General features: G+C 36.8%; 1 protein-coding gene across 2 annotated transcripts in view; it reads left to right on the forward strand.

The window, feature by feature from the left end:
* The window catches only part of LOC127072063 (homeobox protein SIX2-like), a 28,170-nt gene that overhangs the window by 3,313 nt on the left and 8,073 nt on the right, over positions 1-16,784 (forward strand). The window contains exons 2-3 of one of the 2 annotated variants that reach the window (XM_051012135.1): positions 3,707-3,989; positions 5,778-6,012. In XM_051012135.1, the coding sequence (XP_050868092.1) occupies positions 3,707-3,989; positions 5,778-6,012 (518 nt within the window). The remainder of the gene's footprint in view (positions 1-3,706; positions 3,990-5,777; positions 6,013-16,784) is intronic. The other variant, XM_051012137.1, reaches the window with a different exon arrangement.

Below are 16,784 nucleotides of genomic sequence, written 5' to 3' on the forward strand. Positions count from 1 at the left end.
GATGGTGTTTTCCATATGTAAAATTCATACTGCTCCTGGTTGGTTGGTTGGTTGGTTGGTTGGTTGATTGGTTGCTTGGTTAGTTGCTTGCATAAGTTCATCGAATTGAGATTACGAGTTTAATCTAATCGAGTTTAATAAACGACGATGTGATTGCACGCTCTCTCAACTGTGAATATGCAACTTAATTAGATTATTCCGTTTCGAATCCTTTTGTAGATCATCATATTATGATGAGATCATTTTGCGATCAAGGAAAGATGAAGAACTTTCATGAATTTGAACAGGGCCGCATTTCCCGGTTTTTTTTTCTAACCTTACTTTTCACAAACGACGGTATAAAAGAGAGTGCATACGAATTTGATCGAATTGTAACAGATTTGTATATTTGAAGGATCATGTGCGCGCCTGAGTGCTTCGAATGTAGAAATGCAGCTCTGATTTTAACAAACGTTTGTCCAATTGTTCTACATTAATATGGCGTTGATCGTAGACATTTTTGTTGTTTCATTTCGAGAGAAAAAAAAAAGAGAGAGAGAAGAAATAAAAATCGTCTACGTTTTCTCTCTCTCGTATTACTTTATCTTCTTTCGTGCATATTTCACGCTCGTTGTGTCGGCGCGAAGGAAATGCAACGAATTCAATGAATGCGTTGCTGTACCCATCGGTGGTGTATGTACCACCACCGTGCTATTTATATGTCGGCTCCACTTGATCGTGAAAGGAGAAACAATCGAATCATTTAGAATTTCAATGACGAAACTTTCTTCTCTTTCGATTTCGAGAGAACGTGCTTGCGAATCGAAACTACGGGGACAGTGTTCCAATTTGAATGTTTCGATAAATGCCAAGTTGTTCTTTTGACAAGCGCAGTTCTTTTCGATAAGGCGGCAAATTTAAATTGTTCTTTTTTTTTATCGATCGAGAAATAGACGCTTGATAGAGGTGACTTAATTTCAACGTTTCTGAATTGTCCGAATATTTACTGACGTTTTAAGTGTTCTTTTGATTCGCGCAGTTCTTCTCGATAACATAGCTGATTCAAAACTTTTTTCGATTGATAAATAGATGCGTAATCGATGTGATTTAATTTCGAAGTTTTCGAATTATCAGAGTGTTTGATCACAACGGTTATAGTGTTCTTCTAATTCGCGTAATTTTTGTCGATAAAACTGCTGATACAAAATATTTTTGTCGATCGATAAAAAGGAAACTTAATCGAGATGACTTCATTTCGACGTTTCCGAATTGTTAGAATATTTGACTGACGTATAAGTATTTCTTTGATTCGAGTAGTAGTGTTTTCGATAACGCGGTAGATTCAAACATTTAATCCGACCGATAAATAAACGATTATTATGGAGCAGGCTTAATTTTGACGTTTAAGTATTCCTTTGATTCACGTAGTTCTTTTCGATAATGCGGCGAATTCAAACATTTGTTTTGGCCCAAGAAACAGATGCGTTTCGAGGAAACTTAATTTTGATGTTTCTAGAATGTCGGAATAGATAAAATTGTCCCTGAAATTCTTCCGGGAAAGAAAATGAGAAGAAACGAGAGAGAGAGAAAGAAAGAGAGATATATAGATGGGCTAATACTTATTGTCGAAAGTCTGGCATGTGGCAAAATACCTTCCGAAGGCGCGAGTCACGCGTGTTTAATAGAGTTCCTACGATTTTACTACAACCCGTAAATTGTTTCGCGGACGACGTTTACGTTTCTCAAATCCAACGCGACTTAGAAAAGAACACGACGATGACCGACCCACACGTTCGTAACGAGCAAAGCTTTGTCGCTTTATATCTACCTTCGGATTTACAATGAACAATTTTCTTTCTCTTTCTCTCTCCCTTCTCCTTATTTCTTTCTCGTGGGACTGGTAAAATTGTTCTCGCATGACGTATGACGTTTCGCATATCGTTTATATTTCTATCGCAAGATTGTTATTGATTTGAAAGCTTTAGAAAATTATTCGTATGATATACGTTAACTCTCCAAGAATATTTAGTTCTTGTTTCAGTAATCTTTTAGTTCTCTCTTTCCGTTTCTATTATAAATTATAGAAAAGATTTGATAAATTTTAAATTGGATATGTCGACGTGTTCCTAAAGTAACGTTACTTGTACATTATTATGTAAAAAAAATCGTTGTTCTAAAATCGTTCAACGGTAATTCATTCAGTGGATAATAGAGATGAGATCTTAAATAAACCCTCTATAACTCCAATTTTTTTCTAATCCCTACAAGTTATGTAAAGCAAAAGTTATATATAGTATTACTTATATTGGTATAATTATACTAGTGTACTAATCCTGTTCCAAGTTATATTTATCGTTAGTGTAGCATAATTGTATTATTAGCACTCATATCCATATTATTTCTATATTAATTCACAGAAAAATCATATAAAGATATAGATTTCTAAACTGAATAGTATAACTACGCTGTAATATAGCTAATAGTATAATTATATTACACTACATATAACTTATAAAATAATCAAACAAATTAGTATACTGGTGCAGTAATTAGCGTAATATATAATATACTACTATAACTTATTAAAATAAACAAATATGTGAAAAAACTTCGGATAATAATCAACAATTAAGTTTATAGATTAAAAAAGAAAAAAAATAAAGAAGATATAAAAGTCTAAGTATATACACAACTTTGAAGTTACATGGTGTTATAGAGAGTTAATAAAACGAGAAAAGAAAAAACAAGGAAAGAGAAGTTGAGTAGGAATTTTCTTGGACGTTGAAGCGTCGGCGTGATTAGTTGCTGGACCATCGGAAGCTGTGCGTACCTCGTCATTAGCTGACCGATCATGCGATTCCACGTCGTCCATTTCTCTTCCTTGGCTCTCGGAACGTGCCGAGCACGTTTCTTCTTCGTTAGATCTCTCGGTGATTTCTCGTTCCTTCGCGAGATTAATCGCCCCTACGTTCGAGAAAACTCATTGCGACGCTCGAACCGATTTCAGTGATTCAGATCGAGATAAATACCTAGAAATCAATGTTAACATCGATTTATTATACCTAATTCACCTTAATCGATAGTTTACATTCTATCGACGAGCATATATATATATGTATGTGTGTGTATTTGTGTATCGTTCTTTAATCAATCCAAATTTTGGTAATTATAACTATATATATATATATATATATATATATATATATATATATATACTGGCAAGAGCGATCGAATCTTAATTCATTCAATTATATATACCAATAATAATTAATATACTATGTTTTTTTGTAGTCTACAAAAAAAGAAAAACATTATATTACATGAAAGTTATTTGTATCGCTTGTACTATATTTAATATAATTTATATTTACAAAACAATAAAAAAGAAAACTGTATACACGAAGTATAACAATTAACTTTCTATATAATCAAAGAATTGTCTCGCTTGAAAATGAACTTACTTATATAATTCGGAACTTTTATAATTCGTCATTATATGTCATCAAAAAAAAGATGAGAAAATTTGGAATCGGTTGCTCTTTTTCTATCAATTACGTGCTCGTTGTTAGAAAAGAAAAGAAACGAAAATACAAAACAAACATATTGAAATAAATGAAATTAAATTGAGATTAGAAAGAAAAAGTACCAATTAGAGTAGAAATAAGAGGAGAACGGGATGAGAGTTCTGCCGACTAACAGCGTGCCCCCCCTGTCTATCGTCTTCAAGGCGATGGTGTCGAATGTTCAGGTTCTCCAGCAAGCAGGCTCCGTGGAAAGGCTTGGAAGATTTCTCTGGTCTTTACCGGCTTGTACGAGATTACACAGAAACGAGAGCGTTCTAAAGGCAAAGGCTATAGTCGCTTTCCATCGTGGCCAATTCAAAGAGCTCTACAGGATTCTTGAGAGCAATACCTTCAGTGCGCACAATCATCCAAAACTTCAGGCTCTTTGGTTGAAGGCACATTATATCGAGGCTGAGAGACTTCGAGGGAGGCCACTCGGTGCGGTCGGTTAGTATAATAAATTATTTATTATCTAAAACAAATGTATATATATATATATAAAAAGTGTGTCTATTAGTAAATGGTCCACCATTTTCTAGATTCGTTATTATCTATTGATTATTTGTGATAGAGTATAGTCGATAGATTTAATTGTTATATATTTTGTTAAGGGTGTTTTCTTTTATGCTTATTAGAAATATCATTGATTAGTAACGTAGATCCAATTCTTAAATTATCTAATAAATATTTAATAATCCAGTTTTCTTTTTCTTTCTTTCTTTCTTTCTTTTATAGTTCTTTCTGTTTTTCTGTATTGATTATAACTTACATATAACTTAAAATAAACAAATGACAAACTTTGGATATAAATCGAACATTGATGTTTTAACGATACATTGAAATTATAATTTCGACACAGAGGTTGATTAAATGACGTTATAAAGAGTTAAATGTTGAAATCGTTGGAACACCTTAAACTTATACTATGTCATTCTTCGATGACACATTTTCTTATTTAATTACTTAGGAAGTCCAGAAAGACGTAGACAATTTTCTGTCGTCTCTCAATTAGCTTTTCAATACCATCAAAATGTCGTGTATTAATCATCATTACGACGAGTGCCAATGGAAGAATGAGAAGTTTGTAAGAATGAGAAGAAGTGAGCAGAAATAATAGTAGTAGTAGTAGTAGTAGTAGTAGTAGGAGGAGGAGGAGGAGACTAAGACGTATTTCTCTTTCTCTTTCGCACTTGAAATCTAGAACGAAGATTCGCCAACGTTATTTCCGTCGCGTCTTGTAAACAGGAGAGGAAGACGCAGGTTTTAACGAGACGACATTTTAATTAGATCCTCTCGCCTTCGCTTTTGCAAACCTATGCCTGTTAGTCGATCCGCTCTGATGCTAAAACGAGAAAGGAGGGGGAGAGAGAGAGAAAGAGAAACGAGAGGAAGGAAACGCATTTGGCATCGTCGAAAAGTATTCCGCGAAGATTCGAATTTACTTATTCAAAGTGGAATCGTTCGTTCGAATGATTCGATACATACACATACATTCATACATTCATACATACAAATATATACACTGCTTTCCAAATCCCTGTTCTCTATCGTCAATGAGAAGGAAACGAAGATTTCAACATTTTCTTATTTTTTTTTCCTTCTTATTTTTTTCTCTTTTTTTTTTTTGGTTTTTTTCCTTCGCCACTTTTAAAGCAGCAGAGGAGCCCTCCGTGTTGTAGAGGTCTTGTTCTAAAAGTAACTCGCAAATCGTCAAAGTAACTTTCCACCGTGGCCTATGATCATCGTCGTGATTTTCAATTTTCTTTTATGAAAATAAAATGGAAGAAAAATAGAAATGTTTTACAAAGACGCGTTACGATATATTAATTAGAGTTCACGATAATATCTGTCCATGGTAAACACATACTTTCATATAAGTTATATATTGTATTATTGATATATTAAAAATAATTACATTGTATCGGGTATGTTAGACTGAAGAAGAAGAAAAAGAATTGAAGAAGAAGAAAAAAAGAATTATTTATTAAGTGTATATACTTAATAAAATATCTATTTTTTCTTTCGTTTTTGCCAACGTTTATTTTTGTTTTTTTTTTGTTTTAAATATCGTAAAAAATTTCATTATAAATTTATAGCAACTGAGAGTGCATTTGTGGATCTTTGTATCGATTAATCAATGATATTTCTATAGAATAATAAAATCATAGTGTTAAATTTATAGTACGTTGTTACGTTATCGCGTATGTTATTTATGGAATGTTAATATTGTTTCAGGAAAATATCGAGTCCGTCGTAAGTTTCCATTGCCAAGAACGATATGGGACGGCGAAGAAACGTCTTATTGCTTCAAGGAGAAATCAAGGAGTATCCTGCGGGAATGGTATGCTAACAATCCTTATCCATCGCCGCGAGAAAAACGTGAATTGGCTGAGAACACGGGTCTGACGACAACTCAAGTTAGCAATTGGTTTAAGAATCGTAGACAGAGAGACCGTGCGGCGGAACATAGGTGAGTCTTCTTCTCTTCAGACGAATTAGATTGAGATAAGTGATCTTAAGTGGATCATCATCCTAAAACGATATAGTAGATCTTATATATATATATACACAAACACATATATGTCTGTATGTGTGATGGATATATATCTCTATGTACATATATATATTTATCGATAAAAACCCCCTACCAATAGTTTATATACATACTTACCGCGATTCGATTCCGACTCCAACTCGCAAGAATCTCAGCTGTCGCATCGTAAAACGAGCAGCGAGAAAATGCGTAGGAGTCTCTTCTTCTGTAGTTTCGTGTTGTTTCGAAGGTCGTTGCTCTACATCCGATTTTAGAAACGACCGACCAAATTCAAAGGCCCTGTAACACCACATCTATAACGCGTTCTCTCTCTCCTCCTCCTCCTCCTCCTCTTCCTCTTCTTCCTTCTCCTTCTCCTTTTTATTCTTCTTCTTCTTCTTCCTTCTTTCTCGTTCTTGCGTTTACTCATCACATCTCCCACGTCGCGTGATTTCGTTCACATTCATGTTCACGTTCACGTTCACGTTCACGTTCACGTTCACGTTCACGTTCACGTTTACTCTTTCTCTCTCTCTCTCTTGTATCTTTCTACCGATGATATCAAACGCTCTTCTGAAAATATTTATCGATGGAAATTAATCATCCCTAAATCCTAACAAAATTCTTTTACTTGTAATAAATAAATATAAACAATCAAATTCTCTCGAAGAGTTATAGATATTCGATTAAGAAACGAACGAATTTCGTAATCGATCTTTAATCGATAATACAATGGTATTAGATTCGATAGTGCGCTTTCAATGGTTTCCTTGTTTGATGAATGAACGAAAGAGCAACTCTCCCCGCAAGTAGTAGTGCTAGCTAGTAGATAACGTGTGCAACGTTCTTACCTAACTATAGATATATGGAGCCATGACGAATTTTGTTTCGAAGGAATCATCGATGCGAATAGTGGTTAGGATAGAGCTTATTTCTCTTGTATTGCGAGAGAGATAGAAGAGTTTGCCAAAGGGAGGAAGTGGGAAGCACCATCATGGTAAAGTCAGTCGGCACGGTACACACACCGTAGCACGTCACGCCACAAGAAACGTATCGAATTTCTTATGGCTTCTGTATATTCCCATGAACGAAAGCAAGCGAGGTCGAAAGCAAAAAAGGAGGGAGAAAGAGAGAGAGAGAGAGAGAGAGAGAGAGAGAGAGAGAGAAACGGTCAGTCTAGAGAGAAAGAGAGAGAAAGGCGAAGAGGGGATAAAGAAGAAAAAGAGAGTCTAGTGTCCTGCCAATAGCTTTTCGTACTAGTTAGTAGTAGCAGAGTATCCTGGATACGCAGGACATCATTCCTGGCATATTAATTACAGGAAATCCCACAAAGCTTCCACCTACAACGCGTTATACCTCCATTGCTTGTCTTCCTTACCTCCCCTTCCTTCAACAATATCGACATAGAGGCAATGTTTCATCGATTCCATCCCTCTCTAACCCTCTCAATCACTCTCTTTCCTGTTTTGTTCTTATCCTTACTCGTTACTGTACGATTCGACATAGCAACGTCGTCTTTCGCGAAAAGGAAAATTGTCGCTCTTAGAAATGACGTTGAACGCGTCTAATACGATTTGATCTCTCATAGTGACCTATTAAAACGGACACTTGGTTGGTAACGCTTAAAGTCGTTCCTGTAGTTATTATATCGGTGATAGCGCTCGTCGCGTTCCCCTTGGGACAGGGGCGTCTTGTTGTGGGCGTCTACAACATACAAGAGACATCATATATCAGCCATGGAATTCTCCCTTGGGTGTTTCCATTAAATCGTTCGACTTTTTCGCTTTGACGCGGTCCACTTTTTCATTCAATTTCTTCTTCTATCTTTTACGTCTTATTAAACACCGATAAAACTTCATTTGTTGTATCCAATCGATCCTTGTTTATATTCTAGATTTCTTAAAGAAAATTATATTAGAAAATTGTTTTAGTGATTACTTTAGATTAAATGACACGGTATTATAAATTTTTTTTTTTTTTTTTTACGATATCATAGTTTTTATCGCTCGAAAAATAACATAAGGACCACGTCTCGTATTTGTGATAAGAACACGAACGGTCTAGACTACCGGCGCCATCTCGAATCTTCTGATCAGCATCTTTCATATCTTACCATTTCGAAAACAAAGTTAGACTCTTCCGTTCGCTTCGCACGTTTCTGTTATCGGATACTATCAGGCTTATATTGTTCTAGTGAACTCAGAATGAAGAAGACGCATTAGAACGCAGCTTAAGACAACGCATGGTCTTTTATTATTCCAATGATCTTCCTTTGTCGTAGTTCGTAGTTCGTCATTTCTTAGTTCTCTTCGTCTTATACATTTCACGAAGTGCAGCTGTGTCTGCACTTTTTATTACAAGGGATGCTGACTTTATCTCTGCAACGTAGAAACGTAAACAATCGAGTTATGCAGTCTCTTCTGTTCCTCGAGCGAGGAACGATCTCATTCTTTGATTCTCTCTTATCGGATATACGCATCAACATTTTCATTTGCAATCTTCCTTTTTCATCTGACTCATTCGATTCGCTATAAAATCATCGATTCCGCGAATGCTTCCGTTCGTTTTCCTGTAAGAAAACAATAATCATTTATTGTATCAATTTATTCGGTTTGTCGTCATTGCTTTATACGAATGATTAAAGTGAAATAAAGAGATAAACCAATGAATACTTGGATCTCTCTCTTTCTCTCTCTCTCTCTTTCTCTCTCTCTCTCTTTCTCTTTCTTTCATCTTTTAACAATTTTCATACTTAGAAATGGTCGACCCAGTTTTCTTTGTCCCAAGTCATCGTTACGATGCTTCTAAACTTTTATTACCCTCGCTCTCAAAACATGTTATTCCTTCTGCATTTCCGTGCCTTCACTGATCTCTCCGTAAAGTCCGAACGAATCGCTTCTTTTGACTTCAAGGGTTAAGAACAACATTGAGGATGGCAAAGATAAATAACGTCGAGAGAGAGAAAGAGAGGAGAGGTTCTTTCTGGGATGCCGTCGACTTCAGATTTTGGTCTTTTTGTTTTCGTTTTACATCTCGTTGAAATAAGGAAAGAAAAGTAATAACAATAAGTAATACAAGATAATGATTATTATAATAATAATGAGAAATATACTTTCAACATTTTTCTTGGGTCGAGGCAAAAAAAAAAATTGCGATAATCGCATAAAAATCTGTGAGTGCGTTCAAAAACTTGATTATGTATGACACTGATGGAATAACGTTTATTTTTTATTTTTAATATCATAGTCTTTATTATTATGATTTCAACAATTTTTAGAATATATTATATTTTCGTAAGATTTCTCCTAACGCGTTCATATGATTTCATTTATAGAAAAAAGAAAAAAAAAATTTAAGAATAATTCAATAAAAACAAATTCAATATCTCAAGAAGTTACTTTTGTTGCCTGTAAGATTTGCACGCATCCAAAGAAATGATTATTGTAAAATTATGTAATTAATAGACTATGAAGAATTAAATGATTCATCAAGCATTTTCCAATGTGGCTTTCGTCTTCTTTGCAATCGATTTCTTGGCAGGATGAGCCATCGTTGAGCTCTACGACGACGACGACGACGACGACGACGACGACGACGACGACGACGACGTCGACGTCGACGTCGACGTCGACGTCGTCGTCGTCGTCGTTATCCTACGTGGTTGTAGCAGCCAGTAATGGCTTCGCCGCGTTGTTCTCAGTGTCAACAAAAGTTTGCTAATGTACCCGTCCTACATAGACTCTCCCTCACCCTCACCAACGCCCTCTCAGTCTGTCTCGCTCTCATTCTCTCTCTCTTTATCCCTCTTTTACCATCAACTTCACCCTCATTTTCGTTTCATCCCCTTGTCTTTCTTGTCATTGGACTACGCAAACTGATCGAAAGGATCGGAAGAGTCGCATTAATTTTACTTCTTTTCTTTTTTTTATATTTCTTCCTTTCCCTTTTTTTCGTTGCTTCTCATTGTAATTTGGCATATTTAAAAGTATGATATCTTGTTATGATTATTCTGTTTTGACGAATCATAATTTTCTTATTTCTTTCTTTGTATATTCTTTCTTACAAGTTCTGATTTGGCTTGATTGTTAGTAATTCCAACGACCATTAACGGTATTTACATTTAATTACGTTGAGACATCTTTATGGGAGACACAAAGAGATATAGGGGATGAGGGAAAAAAATGAAGTGGGCGCGGAAAAATGTGGGGGACGGAGGGATGAGAGGGGATGTTGAATCGAAGCTTTCACGAAGGGAGAGAGAAGACGATAGATAGCACTTCCCGGATGTAGAAAGGGACAGCTGTGTACGAGGGCTGAGAGGAGGTAGAAAAGAGTGAGATAGAGATAAAAGTATTGGAAGGAAAGTATAGGTTCTATCAAGAAGGGGTGGAGAGAGAGAGAGAGAGAGAGAGAGAGAGAGAGAGAGAGAGAGAGAGAGAGAGAGAGAGAGAGATAATAGTAGTCGGGTCCTTGCCAAGGGTTGGACGTGGGTGGCTGCACCAATATTGACTCTTCCTGAAAACCTAGGGAGTTTTGAGACCCTAACACAAGAGGGGTGAAAGCGAGAGAGAGAGAGAGAGAGAGAGAGAGAGAAAGTGTAGTAGCTCTCCTCGCCATTCGTACGATACTCCGAAATGGCGCCTGCTTTATCACATTTTATTTAGGAATTATTTTTTCTCCATTACGAATTATACTTAATATACTATAATTTGTTGTAATGTGAATTATAGATATTATAAATTTAATATCGTTAGGTAAAGGTCAATGAATTATAAAATGTTCGTGATTATTGATCAAAAAATTAAAAAAATAAAAAGATAAAAAAATATTAGATGATCGTTGTATGTAATACAGGCAAGAAGCCGTGTATTATATTATTATGAAAGGAGACGTAGTAGAGACCTAGAGAAAAAGTTATGATTCATCTTACATCCAAGAAACGCGCTCCGGAGAGTTGAACGCTAGATAGGTGAAACAGGGACGAGAGGTGTGCTCCCTCAGCGCGCTTCGGCTTTGATGGAAGTCGATCGGTGATATATCGTGGCTCCTCGACACATCGACTTTGATGGAAATCGATCTCGTGATCGTCGACGTATCGAAAGAGTCGCGGTGGCAACCCACGCTACCGGTTGTGGCCATCCGGCTAGCCATTCTTCGAGCTATAACAGGAGTGTACTAGTCTCTGCTTGCTCTGAACAACAAAACTTCTTGCTTTTACCTTTGCGGGGATTCATCTTCTTGGCATAATTTCAATGTAAATCCCTCCTATCGAGAAAACATTGATATCCAAAAGTTATATTTCGGTGAACATGAAATGATATCATCATGTTTCATAAATATCGTCAGTTTTTCGTTAACTAAATATTCGATCGATTTTATAGAAATCATCTAGTATCTTTCATCAAATATTCGTAGATAAAGATTACAAGCTAACGCATCGTCTCGTATACTTTTTACAGTAAACTCTTAAAACTTGTTAGGTGGTATATAATTTTGATCTTCGAAATATCATCTTCCTCAAAGAAATCTTACAAATATCTTATAAAGTTTTTAAAAGCGAACGATTCTCGTGACATTGTCGATGTATTAATCGAACAAGTTTTGGGAATTTGCCTTATCATCGATCGACACTTACATCATCATTATATTGAAGTTTATGGGCTTCGAGTAAGCTTTTTAGTGTTTGCCGAAAAAGGCTGAGTCGTCCAGGTCAGAAAGAGAGACAGAGAGAGTGAGAAATTCGTATGTACATATCGTTCTCGTGCCGCTGACGTCCCCAAAATAGCTACGAACACTGTGTCCCGTGAAGCAGGAACGGCGGCAGAGGCAGAGGCAGAGGCAGAGGCAGAGGCGGCGGCAGCGGCAGCAGCAAGCAGCAGCTTCAGCAGCGCCTGGTTTACGGTTACAGCATGCACGGTGTCTGAGTAGCGCGCTCTGCGTGTCTGAAACCAGAGAACCCTATCTTGTCAACGTGTCTCGCGGACCGCGTCGATGACATCCACAAACCATTCCGCGAACACAGGAGACCTCCAAACGGTTCCATTTGTTGTTTCCTTTAGATTTCCAAATGAGCAGTCGATCATAGGAAATTTTCTTCGTTTGTTCTGGAAACAAAAAGAGAATGAAAAATGAAAAACAAATAAAAACTTGAGAAGCTTGTAATACTTTCATTGTTCGATAAGATCGTTATCTATTTTTTTTTTTTTTTTTAAGAACTTCCTTAATAAACCAAAGTTGGATAAAGGAAATAGTAGGTGTTGACCTTAACGTTCGATCAATCAAGATCTTAACACTGGCGTCGTCTTGGCCTAGTTATGTCATCGTCTTTGGGTCGACGTCCAAAGACTATCTCGAAGTGACAGAAGATACTGGACCAAAATAACCCACGTGGCGTTTCTCTTTCGGTGACTTTGTGTATACTCGAAACTGATGACATCATATGGCCTAGAGAATCGCACAATGGTTATACCCGAAATAAGCGAATATATTTCTTGTAATTATATCAGTCTCGTTTCATCTTGTTATTGCTAAAAATAACTCATATTGATACACACGAATGTTTCATCATATTCGCCGTATCTCATTGCGTTACACTAAAAATACATGGTATATTTATCAAACATTTACTCGTTCACCGCAGATTCAATCACAATTCAGCTTTAAAATTCATTATTAACTCTTGTCATTGTTCAATACAAAATTCTCGCACGTGGGTTGCTTCTGAACGGATTACATTGACGCACAACCCTTGATTGGTGGGAGGGGAGGGAGATAGGTAGGTAGGTAGGTAGGAGGAGAGGACCATGCACAACAGTAGAAAAAGAAAAAGAAAAAGAGAAAGAGAAGCAAGAAAGAAAGAAAGAAAGAAAGAAAGAAAGAAAAAAGATTACAGTACACACGTCGCGACGGTGAATGTGCATTTGCGACGACGCGTGGTCCAGGGTCTCTTCCGGTGGGAGAGAAAGAGAAAAAGAGTGGAAGGGAAGGGAAAGGAAGGGCGGCAATCCCCTTTTTCGTCGAAAAAGGGAGGACGACGACGACGACGACGACGACGACGACGGGACCGGCCATGTTGGGTTTGCCTCGGCCATTTTTCGGACTTGGGAGAACAAAAAAGGCGAATAGGGCTCTCTCTCCTCTCTCTTTTTCTCTCTCTCTCACTCTCTTCCCCTCCGTGGAAAGCCGCTTTAAAGAAGACCACGTCAAATCTGACAGGCCACGCGAGGGAGAAAGAAGGGAGGCACATATGCGCACGTTAAGGACCAAAAGGGCCCGCCTCGTGCGGAGTCTCGTCTTGAAAAAGAACAATCCTCTACTCTCTTTCTCTTTCTCCTTCTCTTTGCTCCATCTTCGTCTCTTTCTCTCCTCCTCCTCCTCCTCCTCCTTCTCCTTCTCCTTCTCCTCCTCCTCCCCTTCTCCTCCTTCCCCTTCTCCTCTACCTCTTCTTCTCTCTCCCCCATCCTTGCTTATGTACCTCGTCTCTTTTTTTTTTTTGAAGCGAATAAGGGGACAGAGGGGGCATTCATTCATGCACGCATTCCCAGAATTCACGTACCGTTTCTTCGTGTGTGATGGATGATGATCATGCGTGTTTGTGTTGTTCCATCGACGTATATATAATTCGAACGACCGCCGATGATGTTGCTTTCTTCGTTATATCTGGTAAATAAATTATTTTGATTTTTGCTTTTATATTCGTCGTAAACTTGTCGTGTGACTTGTTTTGCTAAAAGTTAGATTGACGATAATTTAGATCGGAGATACATCGTACGATGATTATTGTTATTATTATTATTATTATTATTATTATTTACGCGAATCCAGCGTGACTAGTGAATCTTTGGGATTGATTTACTATTTCCTTTTTTTTTCTTTTCTTTTCTGCTTTAACTAATTTGTTGCAACTGTGTCAAGAAAATTATTTATTATCGAGATTATCGAGTATCTGATTCTGCTTCGTTAGATCGGCCTTACAAGAATGAATTGTTTTTTCCAAACCCTATATGGAAAAAAATATATCGAGAGTCGGTGAGAATATGATACTTTGATTGAGACGTATCGAGGTACAATTATATAACTCTTTGTAGATTCTTTAGAATCGATCCTAAAACAGAAATGGTTTGAAATAGCAATTGGAAAATTGCGTATTGCGTTTATTTAGAGCAAAGTTATTTGGACCTGATCCTGATGGATCGTATGCGTTTTCATACTCTAAGGCAATGAGGTATAACTTGCATTCTGACGGAGGAACACCCTTGAACGAACGAGAATCTTCTTCGTAACTGTCCAAGTTTTAGGCTATGCGATGAGGAAACTCATGTCAGAGTAGAGGAAATTGCATGTCGCCCAGCAGACATTAAAGCAATATTCCTTGAGTCTGTCTCTACCCAAGAAATCTCGTCCATCTCGTCACAGTTTGCACAATAGTGCCAGATGACTTAATCGTATAATATCGAGGCTATTCGACTAACGGCTGATTCCTTGAGGCCAGACTATCCTCGTATACCTATAATTTAATGATTCTCTAATTTAAAGCTTTTGGTCGAACTAATATATTCTTCGTAACAAATGTTTCTTCTATCCTTCTCAAATCTTATGAAACGATATTGAGACTTATAACATTTATTTAACCCTCTATAACGTCAATAGAATTAATATTAATCAAAATGAAGATATTCTTAGGGTTTATTTCAAATTTGTTCGAATGGTTATGGCTTACAGATCCTTTTTGGATGATTCGTTTATAGATGAAAATTTATTACCGATGATAAACATTTAATCGTCACTCAATCTATACAAACCTATTTATACGAGTACCTTTAACAGATAATATGGAAGAGATATAAAAGCTTGGAGCGCCGAATATATAAGACGTTTCGAGAGCCATCTCCGAGTTTTACGGTGCGCATTTTGCCTTCTCAACGAGAGAACAAGGAGGTGGAGGAGGAGGAGGAGGAGGAGGGAATGTAAACGACGTCTGGCACGAAAACTCGTATTCCCTGGCACGTTCTTCCTCGTGCGTGTGTGCTCTTTGGCATACGCATTCCTACGTGCAATTCCTGTTGAATAACGTCAAATCAGTCAGATATAACGCCATGGCGCGCCATTCATTTCCTTGCTGGTCCTCAAGTATACTTACATGTTACTGCCAAAGTAAAGACGGGTCGGTAACTTTTCAAATTGTTATAAATGTTTATACCCATATATATCGTGAATTATCGTTCTTCTTCATTTAATTATGCCATTAAACTTTATCTATTTGGATTTAGAATGAAACTATTCCATTTATTAGATTATAAAAATATAATAATCTTAATTATATATATATATATATATGTATAAAATTTATATGAGAATTTTATAAAAGTCTGCTTGAGAAAAGCACAGAGAAAAAAAATAATAAAATTGGTAAGAAAGTTAAAGATATTACCAAGACAGTGGAGTAGATATCTATCCTTGGGGAAGGACTACCGAGTGGCAGGTTCACCTTAATCCGGATTAAAGAATTCTAAAACACCAAAAGCGTTTTAACATTCTCTCTCTTTTTTTCTCGATTCTTCTGCGTGTTGTTCGACCACGAAGATTCTGGCGTTTTTACCTGTTTCTTTCAAAAGTAACTTAGTTTTTCTGTCAAAATTGAAAAACCGAGGCGAGTTACTGATTCGTAGGATAAATTATGATTTTACACAGGATTATTCACAGGTAGCTATCATTTACATAAACGTTGAACAACGTTCATTTTTTTTCCTTCGTAAGAATATAAGGAATATTTGTTACAGTTGACAATAAAATCAGAATTATATTGGGGCTATATTTTTTTGATGTTTCGCAAAAGAATGCGAATAGACAAGCAGGGAAATTGTTCGTTCAGGTAAAAGGAAAAGGCAGGCATACGAGGTCGTCTCTCTCTAGGATCAAGAGATGAGTCCTGCGGAGTTTGTAAACAGAAGTTAGCTCGAATGTGTACACGGTAGACTATTCCCTCCCATTATCTTAGACCAAAGAAATTCTTCCGTATCTGCTTATGGAATCAGCTGCTGCTGCTGTGATGCTTCTGCTGGTACTCGTAGAGCTCACCTGCCGTGCGAAGGTAAAAAGAGAGGAGGAAGTTTGCCTCTCTCTCTCTCTCTCTCTGTTTCTCTCTCGTATGGTCCAGATCTTTAGAGAGTAGTATACTCAAGAAAAAATTCGATGTTTCTACGGTTATACCGACAAACAGGAGAACCAATTTAAGTTTACTTTCCTTCCTGTAAGATTCATATATGCTCCTTTTTCTCTTAGTCCTACTTTAAAAGGTTTGTCTTGTTACGGTATAAAGTCGAAACAATCTCCAAGACCTGTGCTGTTAAATCTTATGGGAAAGAAAAGAAATAAGCGTGAAAAAGAGGACTACTACATTGCTCAACTGAAAACAAATGACTTGATAAGCGTAATGCTTACCATATACTAACACTCCCCTAGTGTTATTTTAATAGTCAAGAGGGTCTGATATGGAAGCTAAAATGAATATCAGTGTTATCGGGTTTCAAAGGAACTTCATATACCTATATAATACCACTGACACGATTCGATTCGCTGGTCAATTATCACTTAGAATTAATCGTCTTGGCAGCATCGATTCAAACAGTTGACAACATAGTACGTAGAGGGACACCCATCTTCTTTCTTACTCTCCTCCTCTTCTTCCTTCTTCCAACCTTCTCTTTTCG

The sequence above is a fragment of the Vespula vulgaris genome, chromosome 24 (assembly GCF_905475345.1).
Source record: "Vespula vulgaris chromosome 24, iyVesVulg1.1, whole genome shotgun sequence".
NCBI lineage: Eukaryota > Metazoa > Arthropoda > Insecta > Hymenoptera > Vespidae > Vespula > Vespula vulgaris.